The 23,951-nt window shown below is 25.3% G+C and overlaps 5 protein-coding genes across 5 annotated transcripts; 2 read left to right on the top strand and 3 right to left on the bottom strand.

Moving 5' to 3' along the window:
• Positions 1-2,843: 2,843 nt before the first annotated feature.
• On the bottom strand, positions 2,844-4,137 carry OCT59_012473 (uncharacterized protein; the record flags this gene model as incomplete). Its single annotated transcript, XM_025320726.2, has 6 exons — positions 2,844-3,033; positions 3,135-3,229; positions 3,321-3,423; positions 3,538-3,580; positions 3,753-3,883; positions 3,974-4,137. 6 exons carry the CDS (start codon positions 4,135-4,137, stop codon positions 2,844-2,846), a joined length of 726 nt encoding a protein of 241 aa, XP_025170736.1.
• Positions 4,138-5,702: 1,565 nt separating this feature from the next.
• On the bottom strand, positions 5,703-8,038 carry OCT59_012472 (uncharacterized protein; the record flags this gene model as incomplete). Its single annotated transcript, XM_025320725.2, has 9 exons — positions 5,703-6,133; positions 6,208-6,360; positions 6,446-6,474; positions 6,561-6,612; positions 6,698-7,307; positions 7,383-7,435; positions 7,510-7,607; positions 7,720-7,842; positions 7,966-8,038. 9 exons carry the CDS (start codon positions 8,036-8,038, stop codon positions 5,960-5,962), a joined length of 1,365 nt encoding a protein of 454 aa, XP_025170735.2. The 3' UTR covers positions 5,703-5,959.
• Positions 8,039-8,214: 176 nt separating this feature from the next.
• Positions 8,215-9,645, bottom strand: OCT59_012471 (uncharacterized protein). Its single transcript, XM_025320724.2, has one exon. The coding sequence runs from the start codon at positions 9,531-9,533 to the stop codon at positions 8,436-8,438; it is 1,098 nt and encodes a 365-aa protein (XP_025170734.2). The 5' UTR covers positions 9,534-9,645; the 3' UTR covers positions 8,215-8,435.
• A 3,142-nt stretch (positions 9,646-12,787) lies between these two features.
• Positions 12,788-13,679, top strand: OCT59_012470 (uncharacterized protein; the record flags this gene model as incomplete). The annotated part of the gene is made up of 2 exons (XM_066134495.1): positions 12,788-13,040; positions 13,657-13,679. 2 exons carry the CDS (start codon positions 12,788-12,790, stop codon positions 13,677-13,679), a joined length of 276 nt encoding a protein of 91 aa, XP_065989756.1.
• An 8,235-nt stretch (positions 13,680-21,914) lies between these two features.
• Positions 21,915-22,937, top strand: OCT59_012469 (uncharacterized protein; the record flags this gene model as incomplete). Its single annotated transcript, XM_066134494.1, has 6 exons — positions 21,915-22,248; positions 22,364-22,408; positions 22,481-22,525; positions 22,602-22,646; positions 22,720-22,767; positions 22,843-22,937. The coding sequence occupies 6 exons, from the start codon at positions 21,915-21,917 to the stop codon at positions 22,935-22,937; spliced, it is 612 nt and encodes a 203-aa protein (XP_065989755.1).
• Positions 22,938-23,951: the final 1,014 nt, after the last annotated feature.

Genomic DNA, 23,951 nt, shown 5'->3' with positions numbered 1-23,951 from the left:
TATGCTTCTATTATGTTACGATAATAATATTTCGTTAGAAAATTTAGATATTAATACTTTTCCAACAATCAAAGGTGGTCAAATTCCTTTAGAAGATGTGGTAGATAATGCATATTATTCTAAACATAGGAAGAGACTTCGTGAAAAAAATATTTTATTTTTAGATCAAATTATTTCGGGTGATAAATCTCGTTTATTATTATGGAAAGAAATACTTATTAAGGCTTATATTCCTGTTTTTTCACAACGGAAAGAAACTAAATGGTATTCTGATATTAGAAATTTAATTACTTCAGATGGTGTTCATTTGAATCATAATATAACACAATTGTTTAGCGCTCGTGTTGACAATGTGGAAGAGCCTCGATCATATAATATTACTAAAAAAATAGATCTTTAATAGCAGTTTATAATTCACAATTTAACTCCGTAGTTATTGGTAAAATTCAAGGAATAGATGAAACACAACGACCTATTATTAAACATTTTCATATTGATATGTCTAAATGTACTGATACACATACTTATATATATCAATGTATGGAATATGGATGTGCTGCTAATGCATCATTATCAACACGATCACCTTGTACATTTTCTGCTGACTGGGAATGTTTAGTACCATTGTTAACAGATTCTCAATTTGCACCTAGTCAACCTACAAACTTAATAGAATTTAATATTTTTAACATTTTTGATTTTGCGAAAAAGAAATATGATATTATACATCGAGCGTTAACGCAAAATCACGTAATTTCTCCACAAATACAAGATAACATAATTTTGGAATTGTTAGATTCTTCAACTTCAAGAAATGACTTATTAACTATCCAACGAACATTAGCTCCTTTTAACAATAATAATTATTATATTTTTGAGTTTTACACTGACGGTTCATTAATAGAATTAGGTACTGAACAATGTAGTATTAGCTGCGCCTTCGCTCAGATTAGTGATTTGTTTGATATACCTCACGTCAAATTTTATTCTACTATTGATAAATGGCCTTCTGCATATAGAGGAGAATTATTAGCTGTTCTTTTAGCATTAAGCGTTGTTCCAAAAAATAGTAAAGTTAGAATTAACACAGATTCGCTTAACATAATTACTCAGTTTGAAAAATTAAAGAAATCAAGGTTTTCTCAAACCTCACGAGAATATTTCAAGGCTAATAATAATTTCTTATGGTCTATTTTATGTAGAATTATATTAACATTGAACTTGCATGTGGAAATGTTTAAGGTAGTTGCTCATGGTGATGATATGGGTAATAATTATGTAGATAATTTGGCGAAACTTGCACATGCTGATCAGGATCGCTATATAGTTTTTCGACAGAACGCTTGTATGATGAAAGTTATTCCTTGTTGGAATGGGATTATTATTGAAAATAAGCTGCGCTCATTTTTGAAAAATATTTGCAACTACAAAGGATTAGAGAAATTTGTTAATTTGAATAGAAATTCTAAATATCGTACATTAGAAGTTGACTGGACATCCACATTTAGTTGTTTAAATTGTGACATAAATAACAATGAAACTTCTGTTTCTTCTTCTAAAATGAAAGCTCAAAAAGTTCACTTGTTAATTGAAGAAATTCCTACAATTGAACAGATGAAGAAATCATTGCTTGATTTATATGATGGTTGGATGTGCCCTATATGTGGTCTACAAGACGAAACCTTTAATCATGTCTGGACATGTAGTGGTCATTATGATATTATTAACAACATTAGAGATAAAACTATTAATCATCTCTTGACTTGGATATTAGAATATAATGATAATATACAAGATTTTAATGCTCTTATGGCACTTGATATATGGGATATATCTTATGATCCTAACGTGTTTACTTTTATTGACTTGATTAAAGGTATTATACCTATGTCGCTTTCAGAATTATTGAATTCCTGGACTACAAAGAAAAATGTTGTCGATGTTTTGGTTCAAATGAGACAGTTTATTTTTAATACGATATTCGAAGAAGTTTGGATTCCAAGGTGTTCGTATTTGAAGGAATTTGAACGTTCTATAGGGTTAACTAAAAAGAAAAAATTAGAATTCAAAAGCGTTCGTTCATTACCTAGTAATAATAGTAGTAATAATAATATTATTCATTATGATTCTTTAGATAGTGTTAGGAATTATATTTATTTTGGTAAAAATATAATAGAATTTTATACTAATCTTACTTCGTAGCGCCATCGTAGATTTTAGTAGTTTGATTTATATAATTTTATAGGGTCAATTTTACTTTCTTCTGCAGGGCGGGCTTCAACTTACCAAGTTTCGGCTAGTGTATGGGAGGTAGTGGGTTAATTAATGAAATGGTTTTTAGGTGTAGTTGGTTATATCTTTAATAGTTTCGTATTTAATTGCCCCACCGTCGAAGTAGATTCTTCTGATAGTTTAGTTCATTTTTTTATTTTACTTTTTCATTTTTGATATGTTTATAAAATTTGTATTCGCTAACTATTACTGTTCAATAAAAATAAAAATATACGGAATTTGTATACGGAATCTATAGAAACGTACAAAAAATGTGTACAAAACGTATCCTTTCCGTATACATATTTCTTATAGGGTATATATATAAAAATACAAAACGCAAATTTTCTCATTCTAACAAAAACCACTTGACCAAAAGTAAGAATTCTTTTTAATAAAGGCAGGGTCAAAGTAAAGAATATTGCTGCTAATTTGTTCTTGTGTTAATATACGATTTTCAATTGTAAATAAAAAAAACGTGTTAATTGAACTTAGTCAAAATTTATTTAAAAAAAATCTATTAATAATATCACTAAAGTACATAAAATTATATAATAAAATCAAATTATTAATTATGTATTTAATGCATGACCAGGATAAATTCTTTTACGTTTGATAAACCAATAACCAGCCGCGAGAGCAATAAGACTCGTTCCAATGATAGATCCAAGAACTGTTGCTGCAAGTCCACCTTTTGAGATTTGAACGTTATTAGGATCGGTTTTTATAGGAGTTTGACTCGAACCTGTAGGTGATACTCTCCTATTTAAATTTCCATTAAATAAATTATTGATCGAATTTTTTTTAAATTAAAAGAGAAGATTTAAAAATTTTTTTTTTTTTAAAAAAAAAATTCAATATACCCAATAAGATCCCATTTCATCGCACTTCCACAATCAGACTGAATCAAATTATTATTGTTACCTACACTCTTTACACAAAGATTAGATGCTTTATTCTGTTTAAGAAAAAAATAATAGAATCAAACTTAGAAATTGCTTATCATTAATAAAAACAGGTATTAAATATAAAGGTTAAAAAATTTTTACCTTTATCGAACATGAAGTATGATATGGTGCCCAATCAGCAGAATTTGTCTGACTATTACATTTATCACAAACAATACTAAATCTTTGATTTTCAGAACCAGCACTTTTAATATTTTTTTAAAAAAAAGAGTAAATTAAATCAGAATTGATCAAATTGATCGATAAAAATACGACAAATTATAAAAATTATATAAAAAGATTAAAATACAATACTAACTTATAATTTAGTTGAAAAGGAATTACGTTGTTCATTTCAATAACTATTATTTAAATTTAAAAATTTAAAAAGATCACGTTTTAAATATGATTGATTAACGATTATTTTGATTGATTAAAATTAATAAAAATATATATAGTATATATAATATCTTTTTTAATATTATTTATTAAAAAAATATATATATGCATATATATACAGTATATTGTATTTACCAAGTGTTCGATAAAAGTCTTGAAACGGTCGAAACTCATAAGAATCAGATGCAGGTTGTGTTAATTGAAAAATTTCATGAGAAACTGGTTTATCATCACCATTTACTGTATAAATAGCAACAGTCGGTTTCCTGTACAGTTTTTTAAAATTGAATTTAAAAATATTTTTGTTATTTTATAGAAAATGATAAAGTATAGTTTTACAAATTACTGTAACTTACACTCCACCATAATATAGTTGAAATCGATTCTTGGGTTCATCTGATCGACTTATTGAAAAAACATCCTCATTATTGATTTCTGGAGAACATGATAATACAAACGTAGTGAATAAGCTAAATAATAAGAAGGTTTTGTAGAATAATAAAGATGTTAACCAATACATCTTTTGAATTTGGAATATTAAGTGAAGTGTTTATGTTAACAGTTAATGAAATATTATTATTATTATTATTTTTTTTTGAAATGATGGGGTATATTTTTACTGTGAATTAAAAAGTGGATAAATATAAATTATGTTTTCCCGTACAAACGCCCCCCTTTAATACATCGCAATTATCGCAATTCCTGAACCGTTTCCGGAAATACTTGGTTTTTTTTGGTTAGTACCGATAAATATACTTTATTACACTATTTCAGCTAGTATATAATGTTGTTATTATCAATGAAGAACAAAGGGAATAAAGAATAAAAGAATAATTTGTGATCGAGGATAAAACGTTAGAATATGATGTTAAAAATAGTTATCCAATGATTTATGTAACCTCAGGTCTTCTCACTCCGATTAAATGCAGATGTGACGTTAATGATCGCCTATGATCGCCTGATTGCCTGAATGAGAGTTATTTTTATTTCAAAAACTCCGACATATGATCAATTTTCCAAAACAATTTTTTATAGGGTTTACGATTTAGTAATGATAATAAACTTTCTTTTTTAACCGATCTGACCACATGCTGAACTGTCGTGACGATGGGACTGTTTTGACCATATTACTCGCATAAACTTGTTCTACCATTGCCAACTTCGCCAAATTTTCGAGTGAAAATATATAATGACCAAGTGTATTTAACGTCTATCTACCGAAACTAAACGAAAGTCGAAGCATACTCAGCATATTGAATTTAATCGATTACTTCCTATAGATATATTTATAGCAAGCTAAATTAGTGAATTAATTTAGTTGCTTTTTGCATTAGACGGGAATGTGACTCTACTATTCTATTATCATCCATTATTAATTGATCGTCATTAAAATAGTCAAAATCTGATATTGACAGTAAACTTCATCATTTCGTTACTCGAACCGGAATTATCTGTTATATTTGAAACTTATATTTTTTTATTTATTCTCGTTAATATGAAATCATTCTTGAAAATATCAAAAAAGTAATCTTGATTTCAATTATAATTCGCATAAAATTTAAATAAATAGATTATCAGAAGAAATTAATCTTTAAAATATTTGTAAGCCAAAAAAAAAAAAAAAATCAATTGCATTATTTCTAATAAAAAATGCTTTTAGAAAAAAAAACTAAAATAATAAAATATTATTATATAAATTTAATACTAATAAGGACTGGTGCTTTGTCCGCGGCGTGTTTATATGTGATAACCGTTATACTATCCTATAATTTAAATTCATGAATGAGGTTAGATATGAAAAACAAATCGAGTATTTTTCTAAAGATAGTAAAAGTATGATGTAGTTGAACAAAGTAATAAGCCTTTTCTAAAAAAATTTAGATCCAGAAAATTTGAACAACAAATCCAAAGCCTTAATCTACACTATATTTAGATAGTGTAAATACAAATGTTAAAATTGATCCCGTGATCACTCGTGATTGATGTTCTTACTAAATTTTATTATGAATTTGTATATCATTTAATTAAATTTTTTTTAGGCGTTAAAAACTTTTTTTTTTAAAGTTTGGCGGTAAAAAAAATAAATATGACGAAATTTACTATAATAGATAAATTACATACAGTATATGGTAAATATAAATACAAAAAAAAAAATCCTTATCTATTTCTTCTCTAGTGAATTATCTTACGCGTCTTATTAAAGAAAATCCTTAATTTAAATATTACCTAAATCAAATTTTTTAATCAAACCAAACCGAATTTTTTTTTTTTTGAAATAATATATTTTTCAACTTATATTATAACAGCCACCAGACCAGAAATCGAAAAGATCCCTTAAAAGGTTAGGTTGGTCTTTGAGGAATTCTATGATTCCAATTAAGAATTTGACTTAATCCACGAAACCAATCTTCATAAGGATCCTTTCGACATATTGACAACAAAGGATATGTTGAAGCAGTAACCACAATGGTATCACCAAGAGCAAGTGAAGTACGATTCCTACCATCAAACGAAACCTATAAAAAAAATTATCTTATTATTAAAACCTATAAAATTACAAATATTATTGATAAGTCGTTTTATCGCTTACCCAACCAGAGATTCTACTTGTAAAAGGAACGCTGATGCTTATCTTTTTGAATCCAGGAATAATCATTGGTCTTGCTGTAAGTGTGTGTGGTGCGATTGGAGTAATCAAGATGGAATTTTGATCAGGATGAACAAGAGATCCTCCGGCAGAAAGCTAAATGACATATAGTGTATGTAAATATAAGAGCTTTTTCAAAAATCTAATTAATTTAATTTGAAGAGAAAATTTAACTAAATACCGAATAAGCTGTAGATCCTGTACTTGTTGCTATCAATTAAAAATAAAAAAAAAATTTCAATAATTCTGGAATTAAAAAAATAAAATAAAATACAAATAATATTAACTTAACTTACCCATTATAAGACCATCAGCCCAAATTGACGTAATTTGACAACCATCCATGCACTTATTAAGAATAATACAATTTTTATTAAATATTATAACTACATAAGTATTATAACTACATAAGTATATATTTATATATGCATACCAATATCATTTCTAACATGTTCCCAGCATCACCACGGTCTATATATAATTCGTTCAACACTTGAAAACTTTCAGATGGCTCAGAATTGAAATCGATATTGTCTATTTCTTTTTTATTATTTCTATAAATTGAACAATTAAGGCGCATTCTGACGTTAATGCGTACACCACCTTCCTCGATAACATTACGTAAAACACGTCGATGATCATCGAAATCAAATAAGGTCAAGAAACCCAAGGAACCGAGGTGAAATGATAACAATGGTGGTACGTCACGCTGAAACATCCATGATGAAAATAAGACCGTCCCGTCTCCTCCAAGGGTAACGATTAAATCAATATTTTCACGTGTCTCATTTGTACTCCAAAAATGAATTCGATTCTTGTAATTTTCATGTTCAGAGATCACGCTCTCATAATCATTCTTAAAATTATGATCAATATAAACGTGAATTTGATGATAAGATTCAATTAACCAAATTGCCACTTCACGCGTAGAATCAATTAACCTATGATCACTAGGTTTTGTGACAATCATTATATGACGTATAATATCAAGTTGAATACCTCGTTCAGCCATATTACGATTTTCATTAAGTGCATGATTGTAACTAATAAGTAAGGAGAGATATATATAATTAAATAACATTTGACTCGGTCATACATTGTAAGAATTATTTATTTACCTTTTGACTAATGCTTTTACACTCAAAGTATCACCACCGTTAATATTTTCCAGCTAATTAAAATTTTTAAAATTTTTAGTTTTAAACAACGAATAATCCGTTTTTTTTAAAAAAAAACTTCATTTACCACATGATCGATGATAACTCCTCGAAAATTAAGTATGTTGTGATTATAATTCGCCATGCTTTTTATGATCTTAATAGAATCAACATCATCAGCATCATCTGGTATTAATGATTACAAATTTTTTAATTTTTTTTAAAAAAAAAATTTAAATCACAAATCACAAATCATGCAGAATTATTAAATCATCTCGAGGGTTGATATATTAGTTACCTTTTTCCCACAAGATCCAGTCGCAATCACGATCTTTCCATTGTATTTTACATTTTTCAGGAACGAAATGTTCAAATTTTTTAATGAATTGATTTTGAATTTCTTCATAATTCAATTTATTTTCTAATAATTAAATAATGATAAAAGTATTAGTTATAACGAGGTATAATATTATACATATATATATTTTTGGTTAAACTCTGTACGATATTATAATAAAAAAAAAATGCTGCGCCACAAACATACTTTCGATTACCACATAAACGGATTCTTCTCGAAAAGTTAACTTTATATCCAATTTTGAATCCACGTCTGACATTTTTTTTTTGTAGAGAATATAAAAAAATATAAAAAAGATTTTTATGAGAAAATTACAAATGATTTTTCCCCTTTTTATTACGTTTATACAAAATGATGTAATCATTCAACCATAGTAAGTTAACTCGTGACGAATTTATAAATATAGAAATTACTTCATTTTTTTTATCGACTTTATTTTATTTTAAACTTGATTTATACAAGACGAATTACAAAAAAAATTGCCAAAAGGCATTAAATCATATATTTGTTTTTTTTAAAAACAATAAAAAATTTTAAACATAATTTATTAAAATAATAAACAATAAGTAATTTTTAAAATAATAAATAATAAGTAAACAATAAATAAATATTTATAAAAAAATGTCTATACTAATCTAGAAAAATCTTTAAAAAGTTTATAACCCAAAATGATATAAACCTCCATTACTAAAACCACTACCAAAACCACCAAAACCACCAAAACCTCTAGAAGTTAACCCGCAACCTCTAGATCCGAAATAAGGATTTCTTCTAAAACCATAACTAGGTGTTCTTGGTCTACTTGGTCTAGCGAAATGTCCAAAGTGATTGAAGTGATTGAAATGATTGAAATGATTGAAGTGATCGAAATGTGTAGGACCATTTAAAAGGCTATTGAATAAATTAACTCTTGGTCTATAATAAGTACGTTGAATATATGGTCTTGATGAAAAAATGAAAATAACGCTTGGATCATCATCGGATTCCTCGTTATTTTCATCGGGGGTATTGGGAGATGCGTTAGCGTTATTCGAAGACTCAGTTGGAGTTTCAGCAGGAGTCACAGGATTTTCTTGATTTTGTTCTTTGTTAACGGAATCAACAGGAGTTAGTAAATCTTCAAATTGTTTTTCAGAATTTTCTTTTGGAAGAGTTGATTCAAATAAAGGATCATCTTTTTCGTCCGTTACTGTGACTCGAGGGTAACTTTTCATTTCAACAGCCGGCTGTTGTTCTTCCGTTTGAACGTCAACAACTTGGTTAATTTCCGTTTCAGTATTTTCGGTATTTTCAATATTTTCAGTATTTTCGGTATTTTCAACATTTTCAACATTTTCATTGTTTTCATTGTTTTCAGTATTTTCAGTTTCGCTAGGATCACCAATATTATAAGCTATAATCTCATCATCTTTTTTGGAAGTAATTTCATCATCACTTATAGTGACGACGGAATCATCTTTTTCTTCAGCGTTCTCCAAAACCCAATCATTATTATCAGAATTTTCAGAAGTATAAATATTAAATTTAACATTTGTACCAAAAGATTCTTGATCTGAAAGGATCTGTTGTAATTCAGTATCAGTTGATAAAGTTATGACATCACCATCTTCATCGATATAAGAAATTGAAAAGGAAGTATCAGATGGTATATTGAATAGATCATGTAATTGAGATTCAAATTGTGACCAAGTTGTATTTGAAGGGATAGTAAATTTACGAGAAGTTTGACCAAAAGTTACTTTGATGCTTGCCATTTTTTTTTGAGAAATTGAAATATATTTGAAAATATTTGAATATATTTTTTTGTTGTTAATCTGGTTGTAATTGATCTTTTAAAAGAAAAATATTAAAAAAATGTAATGATTTATTCATCCAAAAGTTTTCAAGACCCATATTTATAGAGAATTTTTCCTATTATACGGAAATACGGAAATACGGAATACGGAATAAAAAAAAAAATTCGTAAGCTATAAACAATCTAGAAAATAATTTCAATATTTTTAAATTACGAGTAATAACTTGAACGTCATATTAATAAACGTCATACACTCATACCGTCATATTGGACATATTATTTACTGGAACCTTCAAGTACCTTCAACGGGATTCGAGTAACTTTTAATTGAACCGAAGTCCGAAAAAACCAATATTTTTACGGATAAAATTTAACCGATAGTCCGATATATACAAAAAAAAAGGTCATATGAACCTTATTGTACCATATTGGGCGTATTGGTATATCGATTTATTAAAAATTATATGAATATTACGAAAAAGTAATTTTTTTTCTAATATTATTCTTTCTCTTTCTATTTTTTGATTCCTTTTTTTTTTAAAAAAAAAATTTCAATTTTTTTTTCTGTTGAACAAGGTATAACAGGTATTAAAAAGTAGATAAGCCAAATTTGTTTGATTTGATGGTATCATGTATCAATTTACTTTATTCAGTTTGACGATAAAATTTTTATGGTTAATTAAGAACAGAAATCGGGTAACACCACACCTTTGGATGGTTCCATAATAAGTTATTCATAGTATTACAAGTATTACAAGTATTACAGTTTATAAGTGGATTAACATGACACAACATAATTCACCAACTTATTAATTAAAACGAGTTTAGATCCGATGATTATTTAAACCAATTATAAAAATACCGAATTTATTTATTTATTTATTTTATTTTATTTTTTATTTTTATTTTATATTTATTTTATTTATTTATTTATTTTACTTTTCAGAATTTATTGAATTTATTGAAAAAGTATAGTACATGTATTATAAGTAACTTATAATATATATATATATATTCTTTGAGCCGTATTTATAAATTAAATTAACAAGAAATAGCAGGAAAAACAGGAAGTCAAAAAGACAATCAAACCTTATTTATATAAAAGAAAGAATACAAAATGCTTATATAATCGTCAATAAGAAGAGAAATGATAGACTATCAAAAGATAAAAAAATCATTAAAAAAACATGTGAATATAATGATATCCTTTCCCATAATCTCTTATAATCTCTATTATCTAAATAATCTAATAAAATAATCTAGAAGTTTCAAAAAAAGTCAAAATCATGAAAGAAAAAAAAAGTTTCGCGTTTCATCAGGTTACAAAAATATTAAAAATATTGTAATAAATCCGTAATTTATTTCTTTTTTTATCATAAAAGAGAAAAAAAAAAAATTTTTTTTTCAATTATAGTAAAGTTTATAAGTTTATAAAAGTCTAAGTGACGTTGTTGTCGTACGTAATATTGAACGCGAACGAACGAATTTAAAAGAAAGAAAGAAAGTAAGGGGGAATTTTTTTAAAGTTTAAAAATATAGAAGAAAAATTATGCATAGAAGGTTGAAACACATTCGTAGTCACCAGATTTTTGCATATGAAAGAATATTATTAAAGGAAATTTCCTTGTTTTTTTTTTATAAATGAATATTCTTAAGTAATTTATTTAATTAAACCTTTTCTTTTGTTAAAGGAAAAAAATAACCTTTCATGAAACTAAATTTAGATATTAAACTATTGTCATATTTTCGTAACATAGGAACCGAAAAAGATAAGATCATGCAAAATATATGCGTGGAATATCTTTTCTTTACTCATTTTTCTAATAGTAAAAACTTTAATGTCCAAAAAAAGAATTTCTTTTTTTTTTGAAACTAATTTTGTAGATTAAAAGGCCGACAGGAGCTGTATTTTAAATATTAAGTAACCTACCATAGATTAGCATAATATTAATGAAATAATTTTTTTTAAACCAAGGAAATTAATTCTAAACACTAATAAGGTATTTAATATTTAAATCAATTAAAATTAATTGGTTAAAAGAAATTGCTGGAAAATTTGTTGATTAACGTATATATTATATTCAAATGAAAACATGTCAAAATTAAATCATATTATTGGCTGATGATTCTGCATATTGATTATATTGATTTATATATACAAGTATTACTTACAGTATATACAGTAATACAGTCGGTATAAATATCGGGAATATAAATTTTTTTACACCGCAGTCGAACAGGTTAAAATAGATGATCTACGCAGTACTACATAATAAACATTTTGTGATAAGATAAAAAATGTGGGGCATTTGATGATCAACTATTAAGAAATGTACGAAATGAAAAACAAGGAAAAATTGAAAAATTTATATTTTTCAAAGAAAAAAGATCCGAAATCCTGATTATAACATGATAATTAATTACTTACTTTACTTAATAAACAAATAATTCTTTTTTTTTTTTTTAAAGTTTCACTTTGGTACACATTTGAGTTCTCATTACTCTCATACGAGTATGGTTTGAAATCTCTGCGTATGAAATGAAACTATAAAATTAACACCTGATTTTTTATTGGGATCATTGATAACAAAAAGTAAAAAGGAAAAAAGTTCGATCGAAAAAGAGAAATTAAAAATCTTTTTTTTTTTTTTCTTAGTTGATCATAAAAAAAAATTTTTTATTTCAATATATTTAATCCATTTGATTGTCACAGTACACTGCATATAATCTTTGAAAACCAATTTAATTGTGCTACATCAGATGACATTCTTTGATAAGAAAAAAAAAAGCGTGAGATTTCTCTTTGAGTAAAACGCCAATAAAATTTAGTTATATGGGAATATTTTATCCAGTGAGCGTGGGGTGCACCTAAACAATAACAAAAATTGTACCACCGTCCTCTGTGTACTCATTTAGTTTTATCTGTATATATATTTTTTTTTTATTATTCTCGTTGTTACCTCTATTTATCTATATATATATATATATAAACAGGCGTCCATTTTTTTTTTCTCAAAAAAATTTCTTTTCGTAAAAAATATAAAATAAAATTGTGTTTTACAATTTTTTTTGAAAAATTTTATTATTTTTATCCGTCAAAGCCTCTGGGTTTTCTTACACTTTGGTCTACAAATAAGATCAAAAAAAAAAAATAAATTGTTTACGCCGTCATAACATTTTTTTTTATCTATATCTTTATTCTCTTTTTCACAAATGTCAACTTTCGTTGCTCCACAAGTGAGACCTGAAGTTACCCGTTCACAAACCTTCCCAAGACGTCGTCGAAGAGATACTTTTGTTGAAAGATTACTTAAAGATCCTATGTTACAAACTATGGCTGATATTGGTAAACAAGAAGGTGTTGTTAAACCGCTTCCCGCGCCACAACGCGCAAGAACCATAAATATTGCCGAATTTCAACAATATTATCGTAATTTTCAAGAGGGTAATTTCCATCAGTATCTTGGTACGATTCAGAGTAAAATATAATTTTATTTTTTAATAATAATATTTTTTATATCGTAATATTTCTCGGGACATTTTATTTTCTTTTATTTTTTTTTTCTCGGTTTATTCTTTTTTTCTAATGTTTTTTTATTATTATTATTATTATATTTTTTTAACCAAAAATATAATGTGGGGGAGGAGAAGGATTGCATTATTTGGAGGTTCAAAATTAATAGACAATTATTTTCACATATATATTTTTTTATCTCATTCCTTTCTTTAATGTGAGGATCTTTGCACTTGTACATAGGAATTTTTTTTTCTCTACTTTTTTCCTTTTTTTATATATTATTCATTTTTTGTCATGGAATAACTTTATTCACATTTTCTTAAAAAAAAATTGTACGAATTTTTTTTTTTATCTTTTATTTTTTTTTAAAAAAAAAATAAAAATCGTTGTTAATCACAAAAAGAAATTCATTGATTAAAAATAAATTTTTTTTTTAAAAAGAAACATTTTTTTCTTTTTTTCACAAATCTTTTTTTTTTTTTGTCTTTTTCCACAGAGAATATTTTTTCAAATTGTCGCTTATCATTTACTGCTAACCACGTTCTCGTGATTTGATTAACAATAGGGCGTACAGTTATTATATCATGATCAAGCACATTTACGAAACTTTAAAAAATGTACTTTATCAAGCATCGTAAACCAATAAGGTTAAATATTCTGCGGTAACTGAAATTTTTGGTAATTCTGGCGCAAAAGAGAGATATTTCTGATATCAAAAAGACCAAAATAATTCAAAATATCCAAAATGAATCAAAAACAAACCGATTCTCACCGAAAATTAACCCCAACTAAACTATAATTTTTTTTTTAAAAAAAAAAAAATTAGTCATTCATTACCGCCTGATTTTTTTAAGGTTTTAAACAATAAATCCCACGTTCATTCTTTTTTAGTTTGATTATTAAGTTTTTCTATAATGATATATCAAGATATTTATTTTTATGAAACGTTTTTATTATAATTATTATTGTCTTTATTATTATTTTCAATGAATAAATAATAATAATAATAAGTGATGTTAATAATAATAATAATAATAATAAAAAAAAGGATAGACAATCAAATGTAAACAAAATGTCCTTAAATTTCTTTTCTTTTTTTTTGTGGGGAAAAAAAGTACACTTTATTTGTTTTAAAAAATGAAAGGTAGGACATACGTAAAACCAAAAGTATGAAACACATATTTCATGTGATGATGTGAATAATATGATTTATTTGTTTTAATGTTTTAATATAAAAAAAAATCTTTAAAATCTCTGATTAAGATTTCACACAAAAAAGAAAAAAAATGTAATCATAATTAAAAAAAAAATTGAATACCAGAATATCCTTTTGCTTTTTTATATCCTTGGCAAATGTATCTATTTTTTTTTTAAAGCAAAGGCAAAAAGGATACATTTCGTATTTCGTGAGATAAAAAAAAATTGGAAAAATGTTACCAAATTTTGTGTAGTATGAAAAAGTTGAACACCAATTAAATAATTCTGCCAAGTCTTTGTCTGTAAAATTAACTATTTAAATAAAAATTTGTTTATCTTTTTGCCAAAATAAACCGCCCTTTCGCGAGTTTTGAATTTCTTCAATTCTTTCTTTGTGAAACAATAACCCCACCAAATAAATAAATAATAAAAAGAAAAATCTCTCACGTACGTCTCACAAATAAATATCACTTGACTTACCCACAAACATCCCTTTTCTTGTAATAAACTTGTTCTTTTGACAACTTAATAATAATAATAAATTTTTTAATAATAATAATAAATTTTTTTTAATTATTATTTTAAACAGTACTTAAAGACTTACAGACTTACAGTGCTTGTAATTGTTTTAATGTTTCCCGATACCTCCGATAATACAATATGTTTCATAGAAGATGATATGCAATTCGGCGGATAACATCAACTACATCAATAAACCATCAATTTTTCGCAGATCATGCATTATCAGATATTCTCTTTTGTTCCCTTTTTTGATTTTTTCGCGGGAATTTTTTATTTTATTTTTATATTTTTTTTATTATTTATTATTTATTATTACAAATTGTTACTATTTTTCTTTTTTTTTTTTTTGAGGCGTAGGGCGAAAAAAAAAAATTTTATTTTTTTTCGTTAATAAAGTTTCATCAATTTTTAATTAAAAAAAAAATAAATAAAATAAAATAAAAAATAAAAAAATAAAAAATGTTTTAAAAATAAAATTAATCTTTTTTGGGAAGTTCTTTTTTCAATGCTCTATTTTTCATTGAGAAAAAAAAAAAAATAATTTCAATTATTAATTTTCTCTTTTTTATTGCTTGTTACTATTTTATTTATTTTTTCTTTTGTCCTACATTGTATAGAAAGAAAAAGAAAAAGTACAACATTTGAAAAAAAAAAAAGTGTTCGACATTTTGGATAAACAAGAACATGTTTATATATATAATAAGAAACTCGTATATATATTTATATATATATATAAAAAAGAATACATATATGTATATATATATAACCGATACATTAAAAAAAAAAGAGATTTTTTTTTTTAATTAGATGGGAAATTAATAAATTAAAATTTTTTCAAAAAAATAAAATAAAATGTTGATTATTTATACATTGTGTTACCTATGATAAGAAGTAAATAAAAAAGAAAAAAAAAGTCTAAGCCTATTTCCGTTAAAAATGAAACATTTTTTTTTTAATAACCTTGTTCTATTTTATTAATAAATATTTCTACTGCGGGTTCATAGGACCCATAAAAAAGTGACCTAGACATAATTGGAAAATATAAGCACGAACCATACGAACCAGGTTTTTTCTTCGGGTTTTTATTAAAAAAAGAAATTTTTTTTTTTTTTTTTTTCAAGTAAAATGAAAATGAAAAACATGCAAGTGAACAATAATAACGTGGCTATGTCGATTAAACAAATTTTTTTTTGCCGAAAAATTTAAAAAGGATAAAATGGAAAAACAACAATGACTCTTTATCTTAATAAAAAAAAAAATAATAATAATATATTACTATATAGTATCCATCTATCCTGAAACAAAAGATCCTAGGTATTAAAATAATAAGTTTATACAATAGGTGTCATTTAAAAATAAAAAAGTGTCATTTAAAATAAAAAAACTTTTTTTGTCGTAGATCAATATTTAAAAAATATTTTTAATTTTCATATGATTGTTTTGATATTTTGATGATAAAGGATTGGTTACACTTTACACTTGTGTATTCCTATTCTATTTTGCACAACGTACTTCGCCACTCATATAAATGTTTCGGAATTTCGTGTTACTTCAATAAGCATTTCCGCAGTTAGTTTTTTGACGTACAAATCAAAGCCTATATGTGGAAGGTATGAAAGAGTCAACGCTTTTATTCTTTCATTAATTATTTATTAGTTATGCATTGGAGTAACGAATCGTTGTTTGCCAAGAATTCTGTGTAATAGTATTTACTGTTACTGCGCTGAAACACGTAAACTAAAGAATCATTTCGATATTTTTTATTGTGGAAGAGCTCGAAATTTGTGGAGGACCAGTTCTATACATCTTTCCTTCAAGGCCGTATGCATAATTCAATCTGTATCCAACGAATCCAGTCGGCATTACAATGATGTACGTGACTTCTTTAATTCAAGTCACATGATATACATTACACGTGATTTCTACAATGTTTGGCTTTCTATTTATATGATCTTGGAACGAAGCAATACTTTTTTCACTTTTTAACCTGCACAAATTTTTTTAGCCTTTTTATATTAAATTGTCATCGTAAAACTAAATTTATTTATAGGTTGTAAAATTCTTGTTCATGGATTCTTTTGGGCTAGTTCAGCCGGATGGTTACGAGATATGTAAAGAATGTAATTATAGATGTAACGCAATTCGTTTTCAACAAAACTTCAAAGATTGGACTAGTGGTAATGAAGGAATTGATAAATTTATTCAAGATACTCAGTTATCAGCACATACATTCTATGAAGTAAATAATGCATTAGAATGGATACCTTATGATAAATTGTATGACATTAAATATATTACGAAAGATGAGTTAGGTAAAGTGTATAGAGCAAATTGGTTTGATGGGAACATAATTGATAAATATTATAGTTATAATTATTGGGGTGATGTATTAAAACATAATTGGAAAAGAAACTATCCTAATATGTTTGTGAATTTGAAAAGTTTAAATTCTCCAAATGATCTTACATTTGAACTTGCAAATAAGGTAGTATACTAATAAGCTTATTACTTAACAAGATTTAAAATTTATTTTTCTAACATATTACATTTGTAGATTAAATATGAATTCTATGGAATAACTCAGGATCCAGAAACAAAAAATTATATGATGGTTTTGAATAATAAATGTAAAAAGTGCAATGGAATATGTAATGCAATTCATTTTCAACATAGATTCATAGATTGGACTAGTGGCAATAATAATATTGATAAATTTATTCAGGATGTTCAGTTATTAGCTCATGATTATGCAAGAGAAGCATTAGAATGGATACCTTATAATAGATTGTATAATATTAAATATATTTCAAAAGAGAAATTTGGTGAAGTGTATAGAGCAAATTGGATTGATGGAAACATAAGTAATGAATATAATAATTGTTGGGATAATGTAAAACAAAATTGGAAAAGAAACAATCTTAATATGTTTGTGAATTTGAAATGTTTAAATACTCCAAATGATCTTACATTTGAACTTGCAAATAAGGTAGTAGTATATTAATAAGCTTATTACTTAACAAAATTTTAAAATTTTATTTTTCTAACATATTATTACATTTGTAGATTAAAATTGAATATGAATTTTATGGAATAACTCAGGATCCAGAAACAAAAAATTATATGATGGTTTTGAATAATAAATGTAAAAAGTGCAATAAAATATGCAATGCAATTCATTTTCAACATAAATTCATAGATTGGACTAGTGGTAATGATGATATTGATAGATTTATTCAAGATATTCAACTATCAGCTTGTGATGTAGATTGGGTATTAGAATGGATATCTTATAATAGATTGTATGATATTAAATATATTGCAAATGATGAGTTTAATAAAGTATATAGTGCAAATTGGATTGATGGAAATATAAGTTACTGGAATTATGAAAATCAAAATTGGATAAGAGACAAACTGAATATGTTTGTGAATTTGAAAAGTTTAAATTCTCCAAATGATCTTACATTTGAACTTGCAAATAAGGTTAGTATTATTACTCAACAAAATTTTAAAATTTTATTTTTCTGACATATTATTACATTTGTAGATTAAAATTGAATATGAATTTTATGGAATAACTCAGGATCCAGAAACAAAAAATTATATGATGGTTTTGAATAATAAATGTAAAAAGTGCAATAAAATATGCAATGCAATTCATTTTCAACATAAATTCATGGATTGGACTAGTGGTAATGATAATATTGATAAATTTATTCAAGATACTCAGCTATCAGCTTGTGATGTAAAAGAGGCATTGGAATGGATACCTTATAGTAAATTGTATGATATTAAGTATATTGCAAAAGGTGGGTTTGGTGAAGTATATAGAGCAAAGCGGATTGATGGAAATATAAGTTATTGGGATAATAAATATCAAAATTGGAAATGAAAGAATCAAAATTTATCTGTAATTTTGGAAAACTTAAATTATTCAAATAATATTACATCAGAATTTATGAAGAAGGTAAAATTAATTTTAGATTTGATAATGTAAATTGCAAATTTTTAATTTTTTTTAATAATATATTTTATTTGTAGATTAACAAAGCTTTTGGAATTACTCAGGATCCAGAAACAAAAAGTTATATGATGGTTTTACATTGCAATAAATGTAAAATGTGTAAAAAAATATGTTATGCAATACGTTTTCAACAAAATTTCAAAAATTGGACTAGTGGTAATGATAATATTGATAAATTTATTCAAGATACTCAGTTATCAGCTCATGATATTGCAAAAGAGGCATTAGAATGGATACCTTATAATAGATTTTATAATATTAAATATATTTCAAAAGATGAGTTTGGTGAAGTGTATAGAGCAAAATGGAGCGATGGAAATATAGGTAGTATATATAGTTGGAAGTCTAACTGTTGGGATGATAAAAATCAAAATTGGGAAAGAAACAATCTTAACATGTTTGTGAATTTGAAAAGTTTAAATTCTCCAAATGATCTTACATTTGAACTTGCAATTAAGGTATTATACTAATAAACTTATTGCTCAACAAAATTTTAAAATTTTATTTTTCTGACATATTATTACATTTGTAGATTAAAATTGAATATGAATTTCATGGAATTACTCAGGATCCAGAAACAAAAAATTATATGATGGTTTTGAATAATAAATGTAAAAAGTGCAATGAAATATGTAATGCAATTCATTTTCAACATAAATTCATAGATTGGACAAGTGGTAATGATGATATTGATAAATTTATTCAAGATACTCAGTCATCAGCTCATTATGATGTGAGGGGAATATTAGAATGGATACCTTATGATAGATTTTATAACATTAAATATATTTCAAAAGATGATTTTAGTGAAGTGTATAGAGCAAATTGGATTGATGGAAAGATAGGTACCAAATATGTTTGGGAATATAATAATTATAGTCATTGGGATGATGTAAACCAAAATTGGATAAGAAACGTTTTTAATATGTTTGTGAATTTGAAAAGTTTAAATTCTCCAAATGAACTTACATTTGAACTTGCAAATAAGGTAGTATACTAAGCTTATTACTTAACAAAATTTTAAAATTTTATTTTCTAACATATTATTACATTTTTAGATTAAATATGAATTTTACGGAATAACTCAGGATCCAGAAACAAAAAATTATATGATAGTTTTGGACGATATATGTGAAAAATGTAATAGTGTAATATGTAATTCAATATATTTTCAACGAAACTTCAAAAATTGGACTAGTGGAAATAATGATATTGATAAATTTATTCAAGTTATGCAGCTGTCAGTCCATGATAATGTAAATGAAGCATTAGAATGGATACCTTATAATAAATTGTACGACATTAAATATATCACAAAAGATGAGTTAGGTAAAGTGTATAGAGCAATTTGGATTGATGGAAACATAGGTGAGAATTATTATATGTTTTGTTCTTGGAGTGTAAATAACAATTGGATTAGAAGAAATCCTAATATGTTTGTGAAATTGAGAAGTTTAACTTCTCCAAATGATCTTACATTTGAACTTGCAAATAAGGTAATATACTAAGAAGTTACTCAACAAAATTTTAAAATTTTATTTTTCTGACATATTATTACATTTGTAGATTAAAATTGAATATGAATTTTATGGAATAACTCAGGATCCAGAAACAAAAAATTATATGATGGTTTTGAATAATAAATGTAAAAAGTGCAATAAAATATGCAATGCAATTCATTTTCAACATAAATTCATGGATTGGACTAGTGGTAATGATAATATTGATAAATTTATTCAAGATACTCAGCTATCAGCTTGTGATGTAAAAGAGGCATTGGAATGGATACCTTATAGTAAATTGTATGATATTAAGTATATTGCAAAAGGTGGGTTTGGTGAAGTATATAGAGCAAAGCGGATTGATGGAAATATAAGTTATTGGGATAATAAATATCAAAATTGGGAACGAAAGAATCAAAATATATCTGTAATTTTGGAAAACTTAAATTATTCAAATAATATTACATCAGAATCTATGAAGGTGAAATTATTTTAGATTTGATAATATAATTGCAAATTTTAATTTTTTTTAATAATATTTTTTTATTTGTAGATTAACAAAGCTTGTGGAATTACTCAGGATCTAAAAACAAAAGTTATATGATGGTTTTGCATTGTAATGAATGCAAAATATGTAATAAAATATGTAATGCAATTCACTTTCAACAGAAATTTATAGATTGGACTAGTGGCAATGATAATATTGATAAATTTATTCAAGATACTCAGCTATCAGAGCATACTTATCATAAGGTAAAAAAAGCATTAGAATGGATTCCTTATGATAGATTTCATAATATTAAATATATTGCAAAAGGTGGGTTTGGAAAAGTATATAGTGCGAATTGGTTTGTTGGATGTATAGGCAAATGGGATAATGAAATTCAAAATTGGAAAAGAGAAGATCATAATAAATTTGTGGCTTTAAAAAGTTTAAATAATTCAAAAAATGTTACATTAAAATTTATAAGAGAGGTAATCATACAATTTTTGTTTAATGATATATTTGAATCTTAATTTCTTATATTATATTTGTTACATGCATTTTACATGTAGGTTATGCTGCATAATAAAGTGAAAGATAACTTTTATATTATAAAGCTGTATGGTATAACTCAAGATCCAGAAACAAAAGACTATATAATGGTTATGGATTATGCAAAAGATGGAAGCTTACGAAATTATTTGGATACAGCTTTTAATAAATTAAATTGGGATAGTAAGATTAAATATTTGTGTTGTATTGCATCTGGACTTGAGAATATTCATAATAATAAATTAATTCATCGAGATTTACATATTGGGAATATTCTTAAAAATTATGAAGTTATTCATATAACTGATATGGGATTATGTAAGCCTGCAGATTATGATGCATCAGAAAATACAACAAACAATATATATGGTGTTCTATCTTATATAGCTCCTGAAATTTTAAGAGGACAAAAATATACTAAAGCTGCTGATATTTATAGTTTTGGTATAATTATGTATGAAGTAATTTCTGGACTACCCCCATATCATGATATAAGCCATGATAGAATTTTATCAATAAAAATATGCCAAGGACTTAGGCCAATGTTTAATATTAAAGTACCTCAGTTAATTGTGCATTTGATTAAAAGATGCTTAGATGCAATACCATTAAATAGACCAAAAGCAAAAGAGATTAGGGATGAATTATGGAAATGGAGATTAGGAAATTCAACTGAAATACAAAAACAAATTAAAGAAGCAGATGAAATAAACAAAAATTTATCAAATAGTATACCTTCAACTAGTCTATCATATAAAACTCATTCAGAAGCTATTTATACAAGTAGATTACTCGATTTTAATAATCTTCCTGAATCAAAAAATTCTGTTGATTATTATGAACAAAATGATAATATAATAAGCAAGGAATTTTCAGGTATGTAAATCAACCAAACAGTAATTTACTTACATTAATAATCGGTATTAATTGTTACTTTTTAAATATAATTAGTTAATATTACACTAATAATAATCTTCAATTTTTTAAATAGAATCTTTACAACTTAACTTTTCTCAATTGAATATTAATACTAGTGGTAAATAGCATACTTACGTAATGTCTTGGTACCTAGTTTATAAAATACTAAAAGTATCAATTTATTAACTAGAATCTTTACAAATCAATATTTCTCAATTGAATATTAATGAGAATGGTAAATATTCCACTTATAACATCAAAAAATATTTAGTTTAAAAATACTAATAACAAAATTTCAATTTATTAACTAGAATCTTGTCAAATTAATATTTCTCATTTGAATATTAATGAGAATGGTAAATATTACACTTATAACTTTAAAAATATTAGTTTATAAATACTAACAATAAGCCTTAATTTATTAAATAGAATCTTCACAAATTTCTACTATTTCTCAATTGAATGTTAATGAAGATAGTAAATATCAATATTTGCATAATAACTTTATGTTTTTTTTTTATTCGTAATTAATATAATCTTTTTTTTTCTTAGGTCAAAATAGCGAATCGGGAAGTAAAAGAAAAAATCATTCCTTAAGTCAAAATAACGAATCTGAGAGTGAAAGAAAAAAAATTAGAATAGAATAAATGTATAATTGTATATCTTTATTCAGATTATTGCTGCTATACCAAATTTAATTATAGATCATTCTTTTTTTCAAAGAAAAAATTTGTCGTTATAATTTAAAATTCTGCTTAACATTGACTTCTTAAAATCTAGGTGGATGGATCTAAATTTGAATAATTTTTATTTATTTATTTATTTATTTTTTTTTGCTTTCTATAATTTCTATAATTATTTGAATCGCAATTTTTTTTTTACTACATAATGAAAAGTGGATATGAATTATGTTAAGCAGAATTTTAAGTCATAATGATCATATTTAACTAATGCGTGTTTTTTTTCTCTTTTGTTCGATCTTTTTTTTTAAATAAAATCAATATATAATATTAGAAGTATACTTTTCATCTCAACTTCAATACCATTTAACATATACAATTTATAGCGAGTATTTTCGCATTAAAATCAATGATATTGGAGAATTTTTAACTACTTGTCTGAAACACTATCAACAACCATTACTTCTTGATTTAGCTTTACTATGGTTAATATAATAAGTTCTGCATTGTTTGCATTAGGTAATCCGTTATGTGATCTTCCTTCAGATTCAAGCTTAATAGAGTTTTTACTATTTTGTTACAAATATTCTGACATTGATCGGTAATATTTTTTAGGAAGCTTTAAAAATTGCAAAACAAACAATATATTCTATTACATCTATTATTGCATGCCCTAGGAACATGCTTATTTTATTTGATTGATATTTTTTATTTTTTATGTAAAGTAATACACAGTGAAATTCGATAAACCGGATCTATCGGTTCCACTAAAAATATCCGGTTTATCGGGATATCCGGTTTAGCGAAAAAATTTCGATATATTGAAAATCTATTATATTGAATTTTTAAAAAATTTTCATGCTAATAAAACTAATATACACTATAATTTGATTTTTTCATCTAGTTTTAAGTTATAGAGGTCATGAAAATGAATATAAAATATTTTAATTGAATATATAAGTAATACTTAACTTCAGCCGG

The sequence above is a fragment of the Rhizophagus irregularis genome, chromosome 2 (assembly GCF_026210795.1).
Source record: "Rhizophagus irregularis chromosome 2, complete sequence".
In the NCBI taxonomy this organism is placed as follows: domain Eukaryota; kingdom Fungi; phylum Glomeromycota; class Glomeromycetes; order Glomerales; family Glomeraceae; genus Rhizophagus; species Rhizophagus irregularis.
The sequence above is the reverse complement of the archived record's forward strand: the minus strand, read 5'-3'. Positions and strand labels throughout refer to the sequence as shown.

What these genes read in the sequence shown, in the direction of transcription:
- OCT59_012471 (XM_025320724.2), bottom strand. Translation starts at nt 9,533, where the DNA reads ATGGCAAGCATCAAAGTAACTTTTGGTCAAACTTCTCGTAAATTTACT.